We start from the raw sequence: 15,000 nt of genomic DNA on the forward strand, positions 1-15,000 counted from the left end.
AAAATGTGTTCCTTCACTTATCTTCATTAATGTTCTGAAACTGACATAACTTTCAGATATTAATAGGCTTTGTATGTAAATGGAATTTTGCAATAAAACTAATACAAAATGTTGGAAGTGTAAATATCCTCATATTTTTATGTGATGTGATTTTTGTTCTTCCTTCCTAGAGGCACAATAAGCATGTTAATAAGTACTGCAGAACTAATTGTGTTCACTGGAAATATATTACCATTATAGAAACTTATGGGGGAAAAAGAGAAAATGATCAGGTCAAAATTAACAACAATTTTCAAGAAAGTATTTAACAATCTTGTTCTTGCTGAAGGGGAGAAATTGGTCTTATCCACAAGTATTGATTCCAGTATTGAAGTATCACAATATGTAAGATAAAGTAGCAGATGACATGCATAGTCATAAACTGCAGAGTAAGTATGACAAGAAATACAGCTTTTCTTATACTAGATTTTTCTTTGCCACCCAACATATGTTCTTTAATTGTCCTAACCATGTTTCACTGGTACATGAACAAAGTGTATAGTATTGGGCAGTTTCTTTTACTTAACCACAGAAGAAAAATAAGGAAAGGAAAAGAAAAACAAAGGAAAATAAAAATAAAATAATAATACATTCTCAACTCTGGAACATATATATTACTATAGATGAAAATAAGTACAACAAAGAGACATCAGTATAAATTGAGTATTTGACGACAAAGTGTCACAGCAAAATAAATCTATATGTAATTTTTCTATAACAATGAAAAAAGCTCTATTAATTACAAAAAGAAAAAAAGAAAAAAAATCTAAATGTCAGATACTTTATCTTAAGTAACAATTTAACCAAAGCAATATACATGAATCAAGATGAAACATAAAGTAACATATAAGTAAACAAATACAAAAATAAAGCCGTGTATTGAGAAACAAGATTTTAAAGACATACAACTGAGAGAGAAATTAACAAAATGAGAGAATTGTATCTTTAAAAATGCATAGTCAATGTTTTATTGATATATCATTATTCAAAATGCATATAGTGACTTCATTATCATTCACCGGTAACAGTAATAAATTGCATCTATGTAAAGACAAAAACACAAATATAAACAATTATGATAAACCAAAGGGTTTCGCTTCCTGATAAAATAAAATAATTTACAATTAGAATTTGTAACTGGAGTTAATCTTCACTATGCAATGTCACATAGCATTTTGAATTTGAACTTATCTCACTTTGGAATACATCTTAATCTGAAAAAATTAAATTTTCAAACTTCCCTCCAATTTACAAACAACAACTACCCTCATTTCATTCAAGAATTTCAATTCATTCATAGATGCTGGAGAGTTCCTAAGGAAAACTGACTACTTCAAGACCTAACATAACTTCTGTGAAACCAGCTAAGGCATTCAGAAACAGACATCTCAATTGCTCTATCTTGATCTATTTATTTCAATGTTAAAAATAAAGTAAATCACCTCTTTATATACTGACTTTTTTTTATATCAGTGGTGTCTTTGGAGATTTTGTATTCAGTATCACTGTGGTCTGTCCTATTAACCCACACAGGACGGGGTGGTACAGCATGTGTACCGCGCATTCAAAAGCCCAGTTGCCGGGCGGCACAGTATTGTGCCAGCCATTCAATTGATTTAGGCCTAATAATTCGAACGCCCCGGCATTTGGACATTCAAGGCTAGAATTCCCCCGTCGGGAATGGGTTAAGAAATTATAAACCAAGGTACGACAATCCCCTACAAGCCAGCATGTAAATGAGAGATTTATGAAAATCAGGGATAGAATGAAGTGAAAATAATAAATGTCAATTAAAATGAGAGAGAAATTCAGAAAGGAAAGGGAAAGAATCTCTAGGGTATCCAGAGTGAGGAAATCTTCAAATGTTCTGGTAAAAATATTGCTATAATCATAAATAAATTACTATTCTTAAATAAATGCTTAGAACATGAAATATGTTCACTGATTCTTTTCATTCTAGTAATCATACACATAGATAAACCTATATCAATAATGTCCTGCACCTATATGAAATATTGTAAATAATTACATAGACATAACTTGCATTATATTATCTCATTAAAAAAGTACAGTTATATTCTACCTCACATTTCTTTCATAAGCTCATCAATTTCAATTAACTCCCTTCACCTCTCCATTTTCAGATGTTCACTGCTTACTAGCAAAAAGTTATTGAAATATATATTAACAATTTTATTTCAAAACTCCAAGAATGCAAGATTTTATTTTTCAAACACTACACAGATCATTATAATGACAAAAAAAAAAAAAAAAAAAACATTAGCACAAGAAAATACAAAAGACTAAAGAAAATGCCAAAAAATGAGGAGATTTACTTTAATTGCACTTTTTGTAACAGCCCCACACATCCCATTCCCCCAGTCTCAAGTCACATCTTCTTCCTCTTCCCCTTCCTCATCCCCATACAGGGCTTCCTCCACCTCTGGATGCAAGGACTGAAGCTCCATAATTGAGGTGAGGAGGTTGAAGCTGTTCTTATGCAGCACGTTGAAGCTCTCCGTCAGCGAACCCCCAAAGTGTGTCTGCAGAACCTACGTTGAGAGAAATTGTGCTGTTAGGATGGATGTGTGGGTCTTCAATATGAATAAAACTGAAGATATACCTCATTTAACTTTGGGGTTAGGTTCCTGAGAAGCATAAAACATTAATAGAAAAGTGGAACCTTGTTTGTCTATGTCTATGATAAAAGTACCATAGGGTTTCCACTTCATTTTCTGATACCCTACAGGTTTATTTCCATATCTTTATCAATTTTCTCTCATGGTGTGAAAACATAATGTGGATACCTGGGGCAAAGTTACACAGGATTCAACTCTGTGTGCACATATACATATAAACAAAAACACTTACATAAACAATGCTCTGCAAGCATGTCTTGCCAACAGGACGAAGCATCTCAGTACTGGCTGAGGAATCTGTCGATGCATTCTCAGAGGCTCTGGAGAGCTCGGAAGACTCGGATGAGTTCTTGCTCTGGGAATCTCCCTCAGGACATGTGCTCTCTGAGACTTTTTGATCTCCTTGATTCTGAGATGACAAAGATTCTTTACAGAGTTTTCCTTTTAGGGAGGTGGACCGGAGCCTCATGCCCCTGGATTCCTCATTCTTGCTCTTCTTACTGTCAAGAATTTTTTCTGGTATCTCTGTGAGTGACGAGGAGGAGTTTGTTTGTTCAGACGAAGAAACGCTTGACTCTGATGTTTCAGGTATGATGTTGGGGGGATGCTTTGCTTTCTCTTTGACTGTTGGCTTACTAGCTTCTTGAACAATAACCCTCTTTTGTCTTTCTATCTGGGTGGATGTGTGTGTGGGCTGGAATGTCTTGGGAATAGTGGCTCCAGCAACAGCACTCTTTTGATGGTTGGTTTCTGGGACGGTTCCTAGAAGGGACATGGAGGACATATCATCCCTCACAGGAGGCTCAGCAAGTTGTACCTTGGAAACTTTGTCATCGTCATCATCTTTGTCACAGAATCTGACCCTCAACTTTTTGTTTCCAACACAGAGAGCAGGCTCGCTATTTTCCGATTCGGGAGAACAGGAGGCCACGAAACCCTCAGAAACATTATGCGGAGTAGTGGGATCATCAAGTTTCCTTTTACTCATTGCCAGAGCTGGGCTTCCACTGTCCTGAGACAACATATCACTGGATAACTTCTTCCTCTGACTTAGACTGAGTTTGGTTAATTTTCCTCTGTTTCTTGGTGTCTGTATGAGAAAAAGAAATCAGATTTTTCAATCATTAAAGAGTGATGAAGTCAGGTGTAAGAGGACAAGAAGTATGAAATACTTCATGTCTCTATATAATTATGGAAACTCTAGTGGTACAGGTTACCATGTTCGAATAACCTACCACTCATGCAACAAAAGTGATAGTATGCTAACCTAACATCATATATCATACTCCATATCATGTCTATTCTATGCAACTGCATGATAAACTCAAATAAAAGCTCACCTGGAAGGCACTGCTTTGAGACGCAGGCAGAAGTGGAGAGAGTTCTGCTTCACTGCAAGGAGATATCTCGGGAAAAGGTTGACGGGCTTGCAATGGAGTGGCTAAGTTTGATCTAGTTGCTCTCTGTGTCCACAAACTTGGCTGTGGTCTTATCTTGGGTGTGTTTGTGTCTTCTGTTGTTTTGATCTGATTGGTGTTTATCTTTCTTGTAATTGTTTTTTTATCTGTAGATTCTAATGCCTTTGTGGTGCTTTTCACTTGTTCCTCTATTGTTTTTTTAGTACTTAGTAAAACTACATCTTTTTGATGTAGATCTTCTGGTGAAGATTCGTCCTCTATGTCTACAGTTATCACATTCTGCACAGCACCTTTTGTTGTTTCTCTTCTTGTTCTCTGTGGCAACTGTGAATCTTTAGCTTCTTTTCCAGGAGTTGTTTTCCTTCTTTCTGGGACACATTTAGACTTTCTAACTGATGACCCATGTTCAGGGTCCTCTGCCTCACTGTCAGAACAATAGACCAAAACTTCTGGACTGGGGAGGGCGGGGACGTCAGTGTCCCTCTTTTGCTCAGAGCCATTCCCCTGATATTCTTTGTTCTGGAAAATGGCTTGTGTCTGGGTGCCTGTGGATAGCTCTGAGGTGCTGCCACTCCCTTTCACGGCCTCAAGAGGTGGGGTATCTGAAGACAAGACTATGCTGCTGATTGATGAACTGGAGTGTAATTCAGAGGAATTCTGGGAGCTTGAGGTGGAGTCTACTTGAGCAATGGGAATTTTCTTTGTAGTCGAGGGAGGTTGTGAGAGATTCGATGTTATGTCCTTAGTACTATGGCAGGGATGTGATTTGTCAGTAGGTGTGTTATGATATACCTGACTTTGAGGGATATTTTTTGTACTTTTGTTTTTCCCTTTTGCGTCTTTGGATTCATAGCATTGGGGCAGTCTTATGTTGTCCGTATGCTTCTCAGGAGCATCGTCTTTTTCTATTTCAATATCTATTGCTATAATTTCTCTAGATTGATCCATGACCTCATCTGGGGGTGACTCTGGGGCGCAATCTTTCTTCTTGCGTTTTCTCTTTCTCTTTTTCCTCCGGCCAAAAGGCAAAAGCAGAGAATTGTTGAGCTCTTCCGAATTCTCCTTTTCAATGCCCTCCTCCGCTGGTGCTTCTTTGCTCGGCACTGGATCCGCTGCGGGGGGTTCTCGGTTCTGCACGGGATCAATCTCCACAAGGTGTTGGGTGAGTGTGATGGCTTTCTTCCTTTTCTTCTTCTTGGGCAAGACGACATTACAACTCTCCGGGGGATCTGCGGGTGGCACGATTTTGATGAACCGCGTCACCGGACTACAGGCGTATACTGGGGGCGATATCCTCCTGCCTGGTGGCGTGGCCTGGCTCTCATGCTGCTCCTTCAGTTGCTTCTCGAGGAGCATTTGGTTGAGCAAGAACTTGGTCCCACGTGTGCGTGTTGTGTTGACGGTGAGAATGCTGCCAGGCGCTAGGGCTTGGGACTTCTGACTGCTGCTGGGGTTGCTGCTCATAATATTTTCTGAAGAGATGTCTGTAAAACATATGTGGAAAAATAAGACTTAAAAAGCACACAAAAAAGTGATAACAAAATGGATGAAGTGAGAAGGAGAACAAGAGAGGAATAGAGATGAATATATAGATAGCATGGGAGGGAGGGAAGTTAGGAGGGAGGAGGGAGAAAGAGAGAGAGAGAGAGAGAGAGAGAGAGAGAGAGAGAGAGAGAGAGAGAGAGAGAGAGAGAGAGGGAGAGAGGGAGGGAGGGAGGGAGGGAGGGAGGGAGGGAGGGAGGGAGGGAGGGAGGGAGGGAGGGAGGGAGGGAGGGAGGGAGGGAGGGAGAGGAAAAGGAAGAGGGAGAGAAGGGGAGTGAGGGAAAAAAGGAGAGGGAGAGAAAGAGAGAAAGGGATATAGGAAGAGAGTGAGAGAGAGAGTGAATGAGAGAGAGAGAGAGAGAATCTAAGATGCTATCTACAACATGGAATTATATCCCTTTGTTTCATCATACAGTTATATAAGAAAGTGTTCAGAGAGTTCAAAATGCTTATAATTTATTAACCAAACTTTTCATATAAAGAGAGTTACTTAAGATGGTGAAACAACTAATATGCTTAAAAACCCTAACTGTCCATTATAATATATAACTTTCAAGATAACCATCATAAGACTGTCAGTGAATAGATATAAACTATAAAATTGGTAAACTAAATTAATAAATTAGTAAACTAGAAATAACACACAAACTATCAAATAAGAATTTGGTTTCCATTTCATTAAAAGAACAAATTAACAATTTAAGAGAACTATAATGATTGTGCGTGGAAATTCAGTCATTCTTTAAATTTTGCATTAACTTAATGTACGATTTAAAGATAGAACAACAACAACAGAATGTTAATCAAATTTGTATTTTTGGTTAACACAACAACAAGAAAAAAAATAAAAAAAACTTTATAGTTTGATCTTATTTCATTTCATAAGAGTGATTCTGTCTCTGTCTCTGTCTCTGTCTCTGTCCCCATCCCTGGTTGCTAATGCTGCAGATTAAATTACTTTGATTTTACTTTGCAAAAGTATAAGAAATGTTAGCTACCTGTATTAGCAGCACAAATAACCACTAAGATTAGACTAAGCATTTTTCTTTTGAACTGTATACCTAACTGGTCTTCAGAAAATACAAAGTTCCAAAATGCATTCAAGATTAAAGAAATTGATCAATTTGCTATGACGACTAAACACAATTTTGAATACCTCACTTGCAGACAAGCTTTGAAAAAAGACCATAGAAGCAGGTTTAAGAAAGGAAATTTCTCTGAAGCTAAAAATAAACCAATTATGAAGTCTACAATGACTAAATCATAATCATGGTGATAGACATGGAACAGTCACACAGAATGTTGAGAATAACAATAGCATTGATATATTGTATGACATAGTTTGTTTTTTTCATATTGTATATATTACTAGGATGTTTGCTGCTTTTGCTTAATTCTAAATATCATGCAATTGCTTGATACAATAAGATTAAAGAATAAGCATAGTATTTGTATTTCTTAGGTTCTGTCTGAGTTATAGTGTGGTGTTTCTGTGTCCTCATTAAATGTAATGTTTGTATCATTACAATATTTATGGTTATCATTTTGTTTCATTATCATTATTGTATGATCTATATGTTGTCTCTAAAGATTACATATATAATAAAAATTATCCAAAGATACTGAAATTGCTGTCTGAAGTGCAGAGTATGGCAAGTGCAGGTGTCATAGTCGTAGTTATCGCCGATAAGTACGATTTCACATAGTGAGAGAAAGACTCCGAGTTACACTATGGTGTATTAATGTTTTGTTATGTTATATGACAAAAGGTCAATACTTGTAAGAGGAAAGAGAATGCGTTTGCACTTTAAGTGAAAACTTAAAAATTGGGTATTATTGGATAAAGACGCAACCACCCGTAGCGAAAAAACAAACCTTTTGGCATGACGTACCTTTAATTATGACATAACACCATAAAAACCTTTTCTTCCGCGAAAGGTTTCCGATGGAAATGAGTAGCAAAACTGTACAAAGCACAACGAAAACTACCAGAAAAATATCGTGTCGTGCCTAAAGGATTGGTTGCGTCTTTATCCAAATTTACCAAAAATTGAATGGCAAAATTAACCTTTTGCTTGTAGACACCTGAGATTTCCTTTGAAACTAAACTCTGCAATATGGGTTGTCACGATAACACACTTTGCGCTTCCTTATACCAATAACACATGATGAATACGGAGGCAATTTCCTAAGACAATAAATGTGCAATTAGTGAAACAAGTAAAAAATAACGTGACTAAACAATAAATAATAAAATTTCTCAACTAAGTAGGAATAATTAGCTGTGGTATTTCCTCAGTGTTTAACCTATATCTTGTCTCCCTGTAAATAAAAGAGGTATTTTGTAAAAATATGAAAGAATGACAACACTAAAAAATATATATATATATAAATATATCTAAACAACTCGTATCTTTAAACAATAAAGTCTAACTCTTTCAACTCTCTTTACGGTAATATTTCCTATCGGGATAAAAGGAAATTCAACAGAACTAACTTAAGACAACTCAGTTAATCTCCTCTTCAGTAAATGACAAAAACAAAATCAATTTCAAAATATGAACCGCAGAAACAAGTCGTAACTTGTTCTTCCTCGATTTCAAAATGTAAACAAAGTTACCAGGAGAGAGGTTACGTACGGGTCGTGAAAAGGATATGCTTTATTTTAATCACTTCGTTTAATGGCAAGTTTTGATATAGATATCTCGTATATTAATAGATATTTGATTTTGTACTATCTCGATCTTGTGTAAAATATTATATAGGAAAATAACGTTGTAAGATCTTTTCTTTTATAGTTGTTATTAGATTCGTAAATAGTAACTTTTTGACGATTTAGTTGCCAGTTATCAAAATAACAAAAGAGTTTATCATTTGATATTGAGTAGAAGAAGGAAAATGAATGGGATGATAATGCTGATACTACTACTACTACTGCTACTACCAATGATGATGATGATAATAATAATAATAATGATAATGATAATGATGATGAGTGTTCCAGCACGACATGCTTTAGATACCCCTCTAGTCTCACTCCGTTTTCTCATTTAGGACTCGGAGCTTTTGAAATAGTTTAAATAGATTTATTGTTCAAGATAGGTAAAAATACTTGTTTTGTAATATGTCATTATTTTTGTAATATTGTATTCTTTATATAAATATATATATAATCATAACCAAATAAGAGAAGTTTATATATATATCTTCTTTTCTACAATAAAACTCAGACACCAGTCACCACTCAGCAGTCGTTTGACTGGCACCTACGCCATTTGGCACTCCACATTTATTTATCCATTTTTGTTGTGTGCCGCTATTTTCAGACCTTGCGGCTACATATTTTGGTGCCCAGACCCGGGAAGGCAGGATTCAGTTATATTTCCAGTCCCTGACGTCGCGCCGTTACTGAAAAATGGATAAAGAGAGTGCCGTGGCACACCGAGAGAGTCTGGCCCTCTGTGCCTCACTCACTGCTGACCTCTTAACCTCGGCGCTCCACGACAGAGAATCTAGTGCCGTTAAGGTGAGATCACATTTGGATACGTTGTTAAAGTGGCAAGCAAAATTGGAGGATCATCAACTAATTTATCATCTCACAGAAGACATAGAAACTGTTGGAAAACCTCGTAGGGAATTTCACCTTGACCTGTCAGACCTTGTTGTCAAGGGTCGTGAGTGGTTAGTGATGAATGAGTCTCCACGTAGTGCCCCCATTTTAGCGTCATCAGACGTAGATTCGGGTAAAATTGTAATTAAGGCTCCGATCAAATTACCCGATCTAGAGTTAGTTAAATTTGATGGCGACGAGTTAATGTGGACACAATTCTGGGATTTCTTCACATCTAACATAGACGAAAGCGATCTTGCTGACGTCACCAAGCTCAGTTATCTGCGTAGTTGCCTGGTCGGGAAGCCGGCAGAGGCCCTCAAGGGGTTCCCAACTACCAGCAGTGCATACTCTGAAGCCTGTGAGCTTCTCAAGGAAAGATATGGTAGAGATGATCTTATTGTAGATGCTCATATTGTTGCACTTATTAATTTGCAATTTCCTTCTTCAAAGGGTAAGACAGATAGTTCTGATTTAACCGACTTCCACAACACGTTATGTACTCATGTCAGGTGTCTCAATATGCTAGGAGTGCCCCCTAGCCAGTATGAATTTGTTATAATGAGGTGTATACTTTGTATAATTCCTGATGATCTGAAAGAAGAGTGGAGGACAGATGAATATAGACATGACTTAGACAAATTCCTCAAATTTCTTAATCAGATTTATCATAAAAGGAAAACTCACAAACCCCTTGCTTATTCTATGCCAAGAAGCACTGCCAAAATACCAAAGACGGTAACTGCTTCAGCCTTGTATAACTCTTCTCAGCCTAAGGGTCCCTCTAAGCCAAATTGCTCCTTTTGTCAGAAGACTCATGGTACAGGGAAATGCTTTTCCTATCTTAGATTACCTCTAAATGAGAGGAGAGAAAGGGTTAAAGCTGCTAGGATTTGTTTAAGATGCCTGAAGGGAAACCATTGGTATAAAATGTGTCAGTCACGGTGTACGAAATGTAAGGGTCGTCACCATGAGACCTTATGTGAGGGTAAAAATGAAGAGAATCAGACCTGGTAAGTCTCAGGAGTCTGATAAACTTAACCAGTCGCACCAATCTGTAGCTAAAGGTACTACCTTTCCTGATGGAGCTGGTCCTTCCACAAGTCAAGTTGGAGTGACTCTATCTGGAATTTCAAACGTCACCAAAACTGTGCTCCAGACCGCTCAAGTTTCAGTAGTGGGTCCAGATGGTAGAAGGTTTGAAGCTACCTTATTGTTTGATTCAGGTGCCGACCGTTCTTATGTGACTTCCAAATTTGTCAAGAGGGTAAAACCTAAGTGGGTCAAGTCTGAATCTGTTCAAAATAGTGTCTTTGGAGGGGCTAAATCAACCACCACCTCTAATCTCTATAATCTACAAATTGCAGACTTAACAGGCTCCTCTCAATCCCTGGTTGTAGCCGAGGTTCCTAAGATTTCATCTATATTGGAAAGATTTACCGTACCTGGTGATTTACTGAAGGGCTTTTCTGATCTTGTTATGGCCGATAATTATGCCACTCGACAAAGTCTAGAAGTGGACATATTAATCGGTCAGGATTATTATTGGAAACTGACCTATACTGATTGCCCGTTACGAAGGTTTAAGGACTTAGTAGCTTAGAAGACCGTGTTCGGTTGGGTCCTAGCTGGCTGCTGGACGTCTTCAGCTACTAATACCTCTGACCATGCTATTAGTGAAGTCTCTGATAATGAATTTAGGCAGTTTTGGGACCTTGAGTCAGTAGGTATCCATCCAAAAGAATCTGCTCCTGATCCATTTTCTTTTGATCCTCTTATGATTCAGTTTGCTAAAGAAACTAAAATTAAAGATGGCCGTTATGAGGTTGCTCTGCCTTGGAAGTCAGAGAAGGTCAAAATGTGTCTTGTAAATAATCATTCTCTAGCTCACAAAAGGTTCACAAAATTGCAGCAGAAGTTGGATAAAAACCCTGAACTTAAGGAGAGCTATCAGGGAGTTTTTGAAGGATATGTAAAGGAGGGTATAATTGAGGAGGTCCCATTCGGATGAGATAAACACACCTAACCCTGTATTTTATCTACCTCATAGACCTGTAGTTAAAGAGAGCAGTACTACCACTAAGGTAAGACCGGTGTTTGATGCCTCCTCCAAATCATTTAATGACCTATCCCTCAATGATTGTTTATTAACTGGTCCCTCCCTCAATCCTGATTTAGTACAGGTCCTCCTGCATTTTAGGCATTGGAAGGTTGCTCTGGCCGCTGATATTAAACAGGCTTTCTTACAAATTAGTGTGGCCCCACAGGACCGAGATGTTCATCGTTTCTTAATGAGACGACACGGTTCGGTCCAGGTCATGCGTTTTACCAGAGTGCCCTTTGGTAACACGAGCAGCCCCTTTTTGTTAAACGCTACTGTTAACTTGCATCTCAAATCTCAGAGTCCTTCTACTGTAGTAGAGGAGTTAAGGGAGAACCTTTATGTGGATGACTGTTTAACAGGAGGTAATACCATTGAGGAAGCTAGGATTAAATTTGAGGAGGCTTCACTCATTCTGTCCAAAGCTGGTATGACTCTCGTAAGATGTGATAAAGTTGATATTGAATTGTCAGAGAAGCAAGAAATACCTTTGGAATCGATGAAAGATTCCACTAAGATCCTTGGAATGAAATGGCTTTTTCACTCGGATTCCTTTTCATACGAAGGTGTCCACTTAGAACCCCCTTTATTTCAAATTGTGTTCACTAAGAGGATTATCCTCAGCCTTATTGCTAGACTCTTTGACCCCTTGGGTTTTATCAGTCCAATTGTCATGTGTGCCAAGATCAATTTTCAGGAGATTTGGAGGTTGGGACTTGATTAGGATGAACCCTTACCTAATGAGTTACAAACCAAATTTAATACATGGACCCAATCTCTTTCATGCCTGAAAGAATGGTGTATTGATCGTTGCTATTTTACAGAAGTGTGGAATCAGATGACCGGCCTTGAACTACATGCCTTTGGAGATGCATCTGAGAAGGGGTATGGTTCTTGTGTATATCTCCGAGCCCCCCAGACTGATGGATCTTTTAAGGTAAATCTTGTAATTGCTCGAGCTAGGATAGCACCCATCAAGAAGGTGACTTTGCCGAGACTGGAATTACTAGGTGCCTTAATGTCGGCACAATTAGTTAAGTTTGTTAAATCTGCCCTCAATTTAGATGAAAATGTCAAGATTTTCTATTGGACAGATTCTAAAGTTACACTTCACTGGATAAAGGGGAATGCCAATAATTGGAAGGTTTTTGTTTCCAATCGTGGAGCTGAGATCCAAAGTTTGACTTCTCCTAGTTGTTGGTTCCATTGTCCCGGCAAAGATAACCCTGCTGACTTGTTGACTCGAGGTCTTTTAGCCGATGATCTCGTGAAGTCTGATGTTTGGATGACAGGTCCCTCTTGGCTATCCTCCCATTTAGATAATGAAGAGGTAACCCTTACAGAGGAAGATATCAATGTACCCTCGGAAGAATTACGCAGTGTTACCACCTCTGTTCACTTGAATGTTGTTCCTACTAAGTTGTTTGATGTCGAAAGATGGGGAACACTAACTCGAGCAATAAATGTAGTGGCCTGGTCTAAGAGATTCATAAACAATGTTAAGACTGGTTCTATAAAATTGTCTGGTAATCTCACTCATGATGAGCTTACTTCTGCCAAGCTTATCTTGATTAAATTTGTACAGGCAGAGGCTTATTCTAATGAGATTGATCTGTTGACCAAGAAAAAGCCTCTACCTAAGGGTAGTTACATAAACCGACTAGACCCTATTTTAGATGGGTCTGGCTTACTGCGAGTCAAGGGACGCCTAGAGAATGCTGATCTGACCTATGAGAATAAGCACCCAATTATCATTCCCAAAGGTCAATTTGCTAAACTATTGGTCAGGTTTCAACATTCTCTTCTGAAACATACTGGAACTTCTACATTGATCAGCACTTTACATAATGAATATTTTATTATGGGAGTCAGACGTTTAGTGAAATCTGTATGTAAAGATTGTATGATGTGCAAACGTATTGATTCAAAGCCATGTAATCAACCTGTTGCCCTTCTCCCGAAATTGAGAGTTCAATCTGCTCCCCCCTTCAGTGTTACGGGTGAAGATTATGCTGGTCCATTGTTTTGTGCAGATTTTCCAGGAAAGAAGTTCTACATTTTGCTATTCACCTGTGCTGTCATACGTGCCATTCATTTAGAGTTAACAGAGTCTTTAACAGTATCCGATTGTGTATTTGCCATGAAGAGATTTGCTGCACGTAGAGGAATGCCTTCAGTTATCTATTCAGATAATGCTAAGACGTTTGCCAGTGCTGCTAATATTCTTCATACCACCTTCGGACCTCTTTCTCCTCGATGGAAGTTTATCATGCCTTTGTCCCCATGGTGGGAAGGTTGGTGGAAAAGACTTATCAGATCAGTAAAGTCTTCCCTTAAGAAGTCATTGGGAATTAAGTGTCTCACCAGAATTGAATCGGAGACTACTCTCCATGAGGTTGAAGCCTGTATAAATTCTCGCCACCTTACTTTCATGGGTTCTGAAACTGATCTAGATGAGGTTTTAACACCTTCCAAATTTTTGATTGGCCGCACAGCAGGAATGTTGCTTGATGTAGACGATGTCCCTTGTGAGGTTACTGTTGAGGACTTGAGTGATCGAGAAATCTTACGCCAACAGCGACTTAACAAATTTTGGACACTTTGGAGTAATGATTATCTCAGGAACTTACCCCTCACTGTTAAGAAATTTGTTCCTAGGATTAAGTGGCCTTTAGGTATAGTTGTTGAAACATTCCCTGGCTCTGATGATGTAATCCGAAGTGTTAAAGTAAAAACAGCTAAAGGGTTTTATTCTAGGCCTGTTCAACGATTGCATGATCTTGAAACTGTAAGCTCACTGGAGTCTGATGATTCTGAAACTGGGTCTTCTTCCACCTTTGTTACTCCACCTCTGGATTCAGAAGCCAGTAGTGTAGATTCTCCAACAGAGCAGGATGAATCTGCTAATTCTGCTGAAGTTTCTGTACCTACCTTGATTCGAGATGGTGAAGATGTTTCTGAGGTCTCATTCCCTATTCTTGATCCTACCTCAAATGTAACCAACTCAGTTGAAGAAAATAATCAAACTTTAAGTGATGATGAGGACTCAGTCCCTAATATTGGTTCTGTAACTCGTAGAGGTCGTGCCATTCATGCACCCTCACGATTAGATCTGTAATTTCAGGAATTAATTTTAAGTTTGTGAATCAAATTTATGTGTGGCAAGGAAATTCATTGTGAATTTGTTGGTTCCTTTGTCCCAATATTTTATTTGTTCCTTTAAAGTGCAATTATCTTTATTTGTATGATGCAATTAATGCTTTGAGTTTATAATGTGACTGTAACTTGTGATTCTCAATTTATGGGTTACTTAATTATATTTACTCTTAAACATAGTTTGATGTAATACCATTTGTGTTTTACAGTTTGTACTTAGGTAATGATTTACTTTGTACTTATGTTATACTTTGTATTTTATACTCTGTACCCAGTTATTTGTTGTACTTTTTATTACATACTTTGTATATGTAATTATACCCATTGCAGTTTATATTGTACACCATATTTTTGTATTTTTATATCTCAGAGCTATATACTTTTGTATTTAATCACTATGTCTTATGCATGACTTATTGTCATTGTGCATTTAATGATTATTTTTATAAGATTCTTATTTGAATTGTATAAGGTGCTAAATTAGTACCTGTATCT

The 15,000-nt window shown here is 37.8% G+C and overlaps 4 protein-coding genes across 13 annotated transcripts in view; 3 read left to right on the plus strand and 1 right to left on the minus strand.

Moving 5' to 3' along the window:
• The window catches only part of LOC122256532 (zinc finger C2HC domain-containing protein 1C), an 18,535-nt gene extending 18,426 nt beyond the window's left edge, over positions 1-109 (plus strand). For all 9 annotated transcript variants that reach the window (XM_086537597.1, XM_086537602.1, XM_086537601.1 and 6 more), the window contains one exon: positions 1-109. This exon is cut by the window's left edge and continues 1,985 nt beyond it. The gene's annotated coding sequence lies outside the window, so the exon portion shown is untranslated.
• A 2,253-nt stretch (positions 110-2,362) lies between these two features.
• Positions 2,363-8,254, minus strand: LOC122256533 (uncharacterized). Of its 2 annotated transcripts, XM_043021303.2 has the most exons (5): positions 8,136-8,254; positions 7,724-7,826; positions 4,019-5,580; positions 2,911-3,768; positions 2,363-2,591 (listed from the first exon to the last, which is right to left on the minus strand). In XM_043021303.2, exons 3-5 carry the CDS (start codon positions 5,558-5,560, stop codon positions 2,424-2,426), a joined length of 2,568 nt encoding a protein of 855 aa, XP_042877237.2. In that variant the 5' UTR covers positions 5,561-5,580; positions 7,724-7,826; positions 8,136-8,254; the 3' UTR covers positions 2,363-2,423. The 2 variants fall into 2 exon arrangements, with proteins under 2 accessions (XP_042877237.2, XP_086393722.1); XM_086537596.1 differs by having other exon boundaries at positions 7,707-8,249.
• Positions 8,255-9,023: 769 nt separating this feature from the next.
• Positions 9,024-15,000, plus strand: part of LOC147471638 (uncharacterized) — a 6,373-nt gene continuing 396 nt past the window's right edge. The window contains exons 1-2 of the mRNA XM_086537607.1: positions 9,024-9,164; positions 12,174-15,000. The exon at positions 12,174-15,000 is cut by the window's right edge and continues 396 nt beyond it. Of these exons, the coding sequence (XP_086393733.1) occupies positions 12,188-14,467 (2,280 nt within the window). The 5' untranslated portion in view covers positions 9,024-9,164; positions 12,174-12,187 and the 3' untranslated portion in view covers positions 14,468-15,000. The remainder of the gene's footprint in view (positions 9,165-12,173) is intronic.
• LOC147471639 (uncharacterized) lies at positions 10,219-12,073 on the plus strand. The gene is made up of 3 exons (XM_086537439.1): positions 10,219-10,780; positions 10,877-11,165; positions 11,299-12,073. The coding sequence occupies exons 1-3, from the start codon at positions 10,219-10,221 to the stop codon at positions 12,071-12,073; spliced, it is 1,626 nt and encodes a 541-aa protein (XP_086393565.1).

This window comes from Penaeus japonicus, unplaced genomic scaffold, assembly GCF_977035675.1.
Source record: "Penaeus japonicus unplaced genomic scaffold, GWHDUDI00000001_assembly GWHDUDI00000006, whole genome shotgun sequence".
Classification (NCBI taxonomy): Eukaryota; Metazoa; Arthropoda; class Malacostraca; order Decapoda; family Penaeidae; genus Penaeus; species Penaeus japonicus.